Source organism: Cupressus sempervirens, chromosome 3, assembly GCF_028749045.1.
Source record: "Cupressus sempervirens isolate cs-2001-9-10 chromosome 3, ASM2874904v1, whole genome shotgun sequence".
Lineage (NCBI taxonomy): Eukaryota > Viridiplantae > Streptophyta > Pinopsida > Cupressales > Cupressaceae > Cupressus > Cupressus sempervirens.
Genome location: NC_143120.1, coordinates 354,247,799 through 354,257,815, shown reverse-complemented (window position 1 = coordinate 354,257,815; position 10,017 = coordinate 354,247,799). Strand labels below are relative to the sequence as shown.

Here is a 10,017-nt window from a genome sequence, read left to right as displayed (position 1 = left end):
AACTAAGTCCTAATAAGCAGAATAAACAATAGTAGTGGTCAAGCATGACACCCTCCCCCACTAAACTTTGACTTTCTCCTGGAAGTCAGTAAACAAGTGCAGATGAGCTACTCTGATTATTTCAATGTTCTCCCAGGTAGCAGATGTTTCATCATTGGGGTCCCATAGGACCTTTTCCTACTTTATTTCTCTTCCTCTTAAACTCAAAGTTCTACTTTGCATGATCTGTACTAGTTCCAGCATGATTTGACCATCTAAAATCTGCAAATTTTTCCAGTCAAGCACGTGAGCAATATCAGGTATAAACTTACACAAAACTAAAACATGAAATACATTATGAATGTGTGAAAAACTTGGTGGCAAGGCAAGTTTGTAGGAAATAGGTCCAATCCATTCTAGAATTTCAAACGGACCTACAAATCGTGGTGCTAATTTGGACCCCTTTCCATAACGAATTGGACTCTTATGTGGCCTTACCCAGAGAAACACTTTCTCACCAACCAAGAATTGACGGTCAATCCTATGCTTATCAGCGTATTTCTTTTGTCTATCTTGAGTAGTAATAAGGTGTTCTCTGATCCTCTTAACCTGCTGCTCCAAATCTAGCAACATATCAGGTCCTAGAAGAGTCTTGTCATCCAAATTGTCCCAACTGAGAGGTGTCCTACAAGGTCTACCATACAATGCTTGGAATGGTTCCATACCTATGGAACTATGATATCCATTCTTATACGCAAATTCTACCAAATGTACATACTCCTCCCACTTATTCTTCCTGTCCATTACGTACATCCTAAGCATGTCTTCCAGAATCTGGTTGACACGTTCAGTTTGTTCATCTATTTCTGGATGATAAGCTGAACTAAAATTTAGCTGAGTACCTAACTCTCTCTGCAAGGATTTCAAAAGAGATGAAGAAAAAATTGGATCCCTATCGGATATAATCTTTTTAGGAATTTTGTGTAACTTAACTATCTATTCCATATATACTTTGGCAACCGTTGTTGCATTATAGGATGATCTAACCTGAAAAAAATGAGCAACCTTCGATAAACGATCTACTACCACCATAATAGCATCATGCCTACGAGTTTTAATAGGCAATCCAATTATAAAATCCATAGAGATGGTGTCCCATTTCCATTCTGGAATACTATGTGGCTATAATAGTCCTGCAGGGTGCTGATGTTCAACTTTAACTCGCAGACACTCCAAACATTGAGCCACAAAATCTGCTATGTCTCTTTTCATTCCAGGCCAATAATAATTTTGCTTAAGATCAACAAGCATTTTCTTGACACCCGAATGAGTGGAATATGGTGCTTTGTGAGCCTCCAACATAACTAGATTTCTCAAATGACCCAACTCGAGAACGTACACACTCCCTCTACACAACAGCAAACCTTCAGGATTCACTAAATACCCCTTAAAATGTCCTTCTAAAAAGCTGCCATTGTCAATAAAAACCTTAACATCCTGAAACCAATGATCTGCAAAAAGATTCTGAAGAATCTTATCCCTAAGATCCACTGTTAAGATCAAAGAAGATAATTCATGTCGCCTTCTGCTAAGTGCATCAGCAACCACATTCTCCTTCCCTTACACATACTTAATCTCAAAGTCATATTCACATAGGAACTCCATCCATCTTCACTGCCTAGCATTGAGGTTTGGTTGTGTGAAAAGATACTGAAGGTTTTGATGGTCAGAATGTAACTCAAAATGTTGACCCAAAAGAAAATGCCGCCACTTAGCCAAAGCATGTATAATCGTAGAAAGTTCGAGTGAGTAGGGTAATTCACCTCATGACTCTTTAGTTTTCTAGATTCATAAGAAATAACACATCCATCCTGCAACAACACTGCTCCTATGCCATCCAAAGATGCATCAGTATAAACCACAAACTCCTTAGTAGAATCTGGGACTGTCAGGACTGGTGCATTGGTCAAACATTCCTTAAGTTTCTGAAATGCTACCTCACACTCCTCTGTCCAGAGAAATTTCTTCCCTTTTATCTGAAGAGATGTGATAGGATGTGCTATTTTGGAGAAACTTGACACAAATTTGTGGTAATAACTTGCAAAGCGCATGAAACTTCGAACCTCAGAAACATTCGTAAGTGTTGGCCAATCAAAAATAGCTCGAATCTTTGATGGATCTACAAAAATTCCATCACCTAAAATGATATGTCCTAAGTAGCAAATCTTTGATCTGAAGAATTCAAACTTCTCAAGGTTGGCATATAGTCTGTTCTTACGAAGACATTCTAAAACTTGCTCTAAATGTTGCTCATGCTCCCCAACAGAGTTAGAAAACACAAAAATGTCATCCAGAAAAACTAGTACAAACTTGTCAAGGTAAGTTCTAAACACACCATTCATTAGGCTCATGAAAACAAAAGGTGCATTTGTAAACCCAAAAGGTACTACTGTGAATTTGTAGTGTCCATACGTGGTGTGAAAAGTTGTCTTATGAGTATCATCTTCTTGAATTCTAAGTTGATGATACCCAAATTTCAGATCAATCTTCAAAAAGACTCGAGCACCCTTGACCTAGTCAAACAAATCATCAATTCTAGGCAAAGGATACCTGTTCTTAACAGTGACCTTGTTCAACTGTCTATAGTCTATACAAAGTCTTAAAGAACCGTCTTTCTTCTTGACAAAACTTACCGGAGCACCCCAAGGCAAAACACTAGGACAAACCAAACCTTTCTCCAAAAGTTCTTCCAACTAAAATTTAAGTTCGATCAGCTCTTGAGCTGTCATTCTGTATGGAGTCTTGGAAATTGGTTTCGTTCCTAGCACTAAATCGATTCAAAAATTAATTTCTCTCCTTGGAGGTATTCCAGGAATCTCCTCAACAAAAACATCCAAAAACTTCTGCAAGACTGGATGATCGAGAGAAGAACTTTCAACTGCAAAATCTTCTAAATCGTTTACTGAAATGGCAAATAAATTGTAGCCTTTTTGAGCACACCTTGCCAATTTCTTGGTAGAGATTGTCCGCAAAGAGATGGGTCTCTTAATTCCCACAATAACTCTAGCTAATCCAAGATCATCTACACAACTGATTGACTTATCCTTACAATCTATAACTGCTTGATGCTGATCTAACCAATCCATCCCAAAAACTATGTCATACGATCCTAAAGGTATAACCCTAAGGTTCGCTGAAGTAGAAAAGGATTCCATATGAATCTTACAGTCAAGAGCAACAATATCAACGTTCACCTTGGATCTTGATGCTAACTCCACTTGCCATCTATCCCTTGCCCTAACCACAAGAATTCCACTATTTGCAACCAAAGCAAAAGAAATAAATGAGTCTATAGCTCCAGAGTCAAATAAAATAGATACTTTCATACCTTGATTATTACCCTGAGCTTCAATAATCATGTTCTGGTGTTCGACTTGCTTCTGATCTAGGGTTGCAAAGATATGGTAGTTCCTGGAAGAATCACCAACTGTCACTTCAGACCTAGCTAGCTTAGGTCCTACCTTTGGCTTGTCCCATTTAGGACACTGAGATTGGTAATGACCCAACTGACCACAATGAAAGCACTCAATAGATTTTTTGAATCCCATATTCTGACCAGAAGGATTAGGAAATGGCTTATTACTCTGCACACTCTGAGATGGCTAAGATGATTTAGTCTGTTTTGAACTCTTGGAGTTCTTATCGAACTTTCTCTTCTTGAATTTCCCACCTGAAAATCCTAATTTCGAACTACCTTGAGGAGGCTTTTGATTCCTGCTAACATTCGGAGTAGGTGGATTCATGCTGGTTTTGTATGAAGCCCCATGATATCCAAACTTCATCTCAATCAGCTTTTCTCGCTTCGAAGCTTCCTGCATAGTCAAAGGTCAAAAAGTTCTCACTTCCTCCCTAATCTTGGGAAAAAGTCCTCTGATGAAGTGTTGTATCATGGCCTTATCATTTTCAGCCCACCAAGAAAACTTCTTAAGGTCATATAATCTACGTTCATAAGCTTCCACTGTAGAGCTAGACTGTTCAATCTAAAAGAACTCCTCTACATGGGCCTGACACCAATATTCAGACATAAACCTCTCCTTAAATCGCTCTACAAAGAGCTCCCAAGTAACTAGAGAGATATCAATGCCCAGCTTCTCTAACTACTGCTCCCACCACAAGGAACCAAATCCTCTCAAATGCATAACTGTTCATCTTACCTTCATGTTACTCAAGTAACAATGTAAGACAAAGCATTGCCCAATGTTCAGCAGCCAAGCTTCTACCGCTGTACCCTATTCCGTACCATAAAATAACTATCCTTTCATCTTGGAAAGATCCTTGAGCTGAGATCTTTCCACAAGGTCTTCCTCAACCAACAGATAAATACCATGAACAAGAGGTCTCCTATCATTCACTCCCCCACCAGGAATCTAGTTGTTAGCCTCAATATTATCAACAAGTTCCAGAATCCTCTGAAGTACCATAGCCTGGTCTACCTGATTATCCTGGTTGTTTCCAACCCCAACATTCTAATCAAACTGATCATTCCCAACATCATTTTGGTACCTAGGACCTCTACCACAGCCCCTGCCTCTACCTCTACCTCTACCTCTGCCAGCAAGATTATCCTCAGGAATGCCACGTCCTCGAGTTCCTCTAGTGACGGGAGACATGATAGCAACCTACAACAAATTACTATTAATAACACATCGATAACGGGTTAAACCCTATAACCCAAGAGTCTTGGTTATCATAAACCTGGCTCTGATACCAAATGTAATGGTCCTAATAAATAAAGAAGAGATTCTAAACAAAGAACAATAACAATGAACGCAATAAAGTTTTTTTCAACTTATTACAAGTGCAAGTACAAAGATTGAACCACTCTCAATCTAAAACCTCACAATGAAAGCTAATATCATCCAAATAGGCTTCCATAAAGATTCTAATACATATCGAGTTCAATACAATAATGAAGTACAACATCATTCTGAGTCACTAATGTCAAACATATGGTCTCTACGAGATATGAATTTTGCTATAAGAAGTAACTTCAATAGTCATCCTTAGCTGCATGTTAATCAACCTGAAGCACTTGGAAAACACATAGAAATGAAACACAACACAAAGAAGGGGGCTCAGTACACACTGAGTTGAAAAGTGTAATCCACCTGCATACATGTTAGTACCAACATATACATTCCAAATGTAGATATCTGATCCACCTAGTATAGTACAAATCTGATATTAATATGCAAGAAGTAAACAAATACTTAACAATGCAAAATTAAACTTACACTAAGAATAACTCGTAAATGAAACATATATATACATATACCAAGGTGTCATCATTATGGCACTAAGTTTCTACATCCATGTGTGGTATGCTCATAGTCATCACATAATGGTGTTCTCTATTATATTTGTCATTGATAGAATAGAGACATGCCTTGTTCTCCATACTTAAGCATATAGGTTTAAGTCATAGGTAAGGCCAATTATCTTTCATATGTAATTAACCCACCCAATTCATTTTAGAGTTATTACTAAACTATTTAACTGAATAGAATAAATTGATATTTAGCCACCTCAATATACGTTCATTACAGCTATCCTTAAAATACACATCAAACAGATATCCTAAGAATGCATAAGCAATGAATAACTAAAACAGTTTACTCATGATATTACATTCTTTATCGTAGAAATCTCATCTTTTACTACCAAATTCAAAAGTAAACTTAGATTATTTTGACAACAGGAATAAGTACTATAATATTACACTCTCGTAACTATAACTAAACTAATTCATCTATTTAATGATAATTACCAGTCGTAACACTATACCACTTACTCCTACTGTCAAAATAAATGAAACTTATCCTTTGAAAAGACCAAGATAATAAAACAATGTTCATATGATATTCTTGTTTAAATTGACAAACTTATATCATAACTCTGCCTTACACACAAAAAATTGTCCATTTCAATTATGAACTAAATACGTCTGGTTAACTTAAAAAGAATTTTATTTGAAACATAACATCTCAACAAATCCATAATTTCTATAAAGATTCTTCACAACAAAACCAAATATAATTAAATCCAAATACAACCACAATTTTGATAAATGATCCTTTACAAAGACATTTGAAGTTTTACCACTGTATGCCTATAAGCCATCATCCAGATATACTACAACAGCATATAGTAATACAATATCTAAGATCAATGAAATTCCCAAATATGCAAATTAATTTTTACAACCTACTAATGACCCCAAGTATTTTAAAATGCAAATCCTTAAGCTTAATGAAACACACAAACTGTTCTTAAAAAAAAACCCTATCCATAATGATTTAACATCATCTACCTTTGCATAAGAAAAGTTTTGAATAGTTTCACAACAAAAAATTATAATTACGTCACCATAATGCATTAATAAATCAATTTCCATATATAAAAAGTAATCTATACTGTTGCATGAAACTTCTTCATGTTTCAAACTAACTCCCAACAGTTTCACCGATTACTAAGACTATTTTGAAGAAAGCTTTTTAACTTAAGATACTGACTATCATAAAATTCCCACGACATCAATAATAAACAACATATTAAAAACTAATAATTTATACTGATAATGGATAGTTTAATATTATTTTTAGCTTTACGTTAACTGTTTGACTAAATGTCTATCGCAATACCATATAATCGCTCAATATCATTACTATACTCAACACGACCCACTACTCAAAGCTTCATCGAATTAATAGCACATTGAATTATATTGTCACTACTCTCGGTTCCAATTTACTATCCATGAAATAGAGTGGCCGGTCCTTATTTAGTCATGAGACTGCAACCAATTATGAGCTCACGACTGAGGTCATTCCACATTAAACAATGAACTCAAGATACGGGTAATCTCAAGCTCGACTCCATCAAAACCTAAGACCCTAAGCATAACAAAACCAACTCAACAAACCGTTGCGTGATATTTCAAATCAAGTTCGGTTTTCATATTAAGACATTTGCGCACAGTTACTCACAACTGTTTGACATATTACTCAAGTCGCAGATCCACAATATGTATAATACAATACGCTGTTCAACTCATATAAAACATAAGGGTTTTATGTTTATCTGCAGATTTCATGTGATTTGCTTGAAGGAATAACCTTCAACAATTTACACAGAGATAAGGTCCACACTAAACTCTTTCTCTATGATAACAACATACTGATACACATTTCCACTTTATATAAAAAAACCCGAATGCATCTTTGCTATTAAAGCCACAAACCCACACTCACACCTCAATATTGAAATATACAAAAATTCAACCGTAAAAATAAAAAACTTTGCATACTTCTAGACTCAGATGTCAATATGAGCTGTATATAACTAATCAACCATATTATTCCTAATTTCCAAAATCAAATGCAGTATGAACAGCAAAAGAGAAGGGTTAAAAAAATGCCCCTATGTGAGATTCAGCATATAGAAAATTCTCAACACAGAGCCCTACTATGTAGCTTAATGCGAAAACCCCAGATGCCAAATCCAACCAAACTTCAAAATTGCAGAGGTTGAAGAACTTGCTAAAAAAATTGGCTATGAGCAACACCTCGATGCTTAGCCTCATATGCATGCAAATACATTTAACAAACTCTTCCATGTTTCTGAAACCACAGAAACTAGGCTCACAAGTGTAACCCAAACAGAGCAAGGTGGCCATGTTTCCAGCCTAATCTCAAGAGGAAACCCATTCACAAAAAAAAATGATCAACAATACCCTGAGTGCCATAATACCTCTTAAATTTTGCATTTAATGTTTCAGTGACACATAGTGATGCCGGTACATAAGACAGACCCATTACCACTGCCATTTTGGCTTTTTGAACAATGCAAAATTTACCTTTTTTTTTAAGCCTTCAAAACCCAATTAACAAAAAAAAAAATGTGTATGTTCTATCAACTCTGGTAAATAGGATCCTTAAAAAAAACAAGTGAATTAATGTCATGAAACAAAACCAATTTAGGGTAGAATGAAATTAGATATATATATAACCCCATTACATCATTTGCAAACATGCTATGTCAAATTCACTTCAAAGGAACATAATTAATCTTTTTAACAATTTATATGCATGAACAATGTAAAGTTCAACCTCATGAAACACTTGATACCCTAACATTATAAGTTCTCATAATTATGTTTTCAAACCTAAAACTCAAATTTAAATTAAGAACTTAAATGTTTAATCCTTCCAAGAAATCTAATTTCTACAACCAAAATTGCCAGGTATATAAAACCTCTCAATTAACATAATTATAATAACTATAAAAATATTAAAATCATAAGTCATCTGTCATGTCTAAATAGAGTAATTCTGATACAGAATACACACTCAACAAAAGTTTTATGTTCTACTAAATAGAATATAACCAAGTTCTGTATCAAACTGAAAGAAACTAGATAACAACTAAGTCCTAATAAGCAGAATAAACAAAGTGTTCTTGATAGTAGGATAGTGGTCTACAAGTTCTATGTTGCCGATTATTTTCTATAGAGACCAAGCTACTAAATGGTTAGATCTGAAGTATTTGAAGTGATTAAAAGCTGAATTGGTACATCTAGACCTAAGGATAGTTGAGTCACCCCCACCCTCATTTATTCTAAATAATTCTAATAGTTTCTATTAGAGCACTAGTTCTTGTAGAGAAAATTTTGAAGTTCCTTGAAGCTAATGATCAAGATGTGCAAAAAGGAGGTGCCAAGGCTGAATAAGGAGAACCTTCATGCATGGAAAAGTTTGATGAAGTTGCATTTGGCCATAATTAGAGAAGGATCAATACAGTATGTGGAACATGCATATATAGTGATACCAAGACCTTTGGAAACTCATCAAATGAAAGATAAGCAAGAAATTTTGGGGATTTCATCAACCCTAAGCTATATTGAGTTTGATGATATAAAGGAATGCACTAATGCCAAGGAAATGTGGGATATATTGTAGACTATGTATGGAGGAGATATAAATGTTTTGAGATATAAAAAAAATCTTGAGAGGAAAATTTAATGAAATGAGAATGATAGAAGGTGAAACCATTTCTCAATACTATGGATGAGTCAAGAGGTGGTGAATTCTATAAGAGGATCTAATGGGAAGATTGATGATGAAACTATAATCAACAAGGTAGTAAGAACCCTACATCTTATTTATGCTTTTAGATTTTATGTAATACGAGAACTAAGATGTACCCTAGGTAACAATCTAACTTTAAAAGGATTAGTCAGTAGGCTTACTACTATTGAATTGTCAAAATTTTATAATTTTACTCCTACTATTGAATCAATTCCAAATCTCAAATAGTTCTTTATAAGAAAGAAAAAGTAAAGTGTGTGAATAGGGACAGTGATATCTCTAATGATGATCTTGATGAGCTTGAAGCATTAATAGCTAGAAGACTTCCAAGAGGAAAAGAAAAATTCAAAGGTAAACTTCCTATAATATGTTTTTCATGTAACAAAGTTGATCATATTGCTGCAAGATGTCCTGATAGAGAAGACAAGGATGAAAGAAGGGAAAGAAAGTATAAAGGGTGAAGAGATGAAAAAGACAATAGAACAAACAAGGACTACAAAGACAAAGGTAAGAAATCTTATTATATTGCTAAAGAAGAAACTGACAATGAGTCTAATAGTAATGATGAAGAAGTTGTCTATGTTTCTATGAAAGAAGATTCTAATGAAGATGAGAAAACAAGATTAATTTCATATGTGAGTAAAGGTGATAGATGGATAATTGATGGTGAATAATCACATCACATGAATGGTGATAAAAGTAAGTTTGAAACCATCGAACAATATAAAGGTAGATATGTTAAGTTTGGTAATGATGAACCATGCCTTGTGAAAGGTAAAGGATCAATATAATTTATTGATAATATCAAGTGTGACAATGTTGAATGGTTTGGAGGACTTAAATATAATTTTTTTGAGTGCTCTATTGTTGAACAAATTAGAGTATAGAGTTG

At 34.8% G+C, this 10,017-nt stretch overlaps 1 protein-coding gene across 1 annotated transcript; it reads right to left on the bottom strand.

Moving 5' to 3' along the window:
• Positions 1 to 1,161: 1,161 nt before the first annotated feature.
• LOC149566444 (uncharacterized) lies at positions 1,162 to 4,649 on the bottom strand. The gene is made up of 2 exons (XM_089816475.1): positions 4,586 to 4,649; positions 1,162 to 1,529 (listed from the first exon to the last, which is right to left on the bottom strand). Exons 1-2 carry the CDS (start codon positions 4,647 to 4,649, stop codon positions 1,162 to 1,164), a joined length of 432 nt encoding a protein of 143 aa, XP_089672601.1.
• Positions 4,650 to 10,017: the final 5,368 nt, after the last annotated feature.

Bases quoted from the DNA above. Each gene is read 5' to 3' on its own strand.
- LOC149566444 (XM_089816475.1), bottom strand. From the start codon at position 4,649: ATGTCTCCCGTCACTAGAGGAACTCGAGGACGTGGCATTCCTGAGGAT. The intron at 1,530-4,585 runs GTAGAGGTAGAG...TGATCTTAACAG, and splicing joins GGATAATCTTGCTGGCAGAG to TGGATCTTAGGGATAAGATT.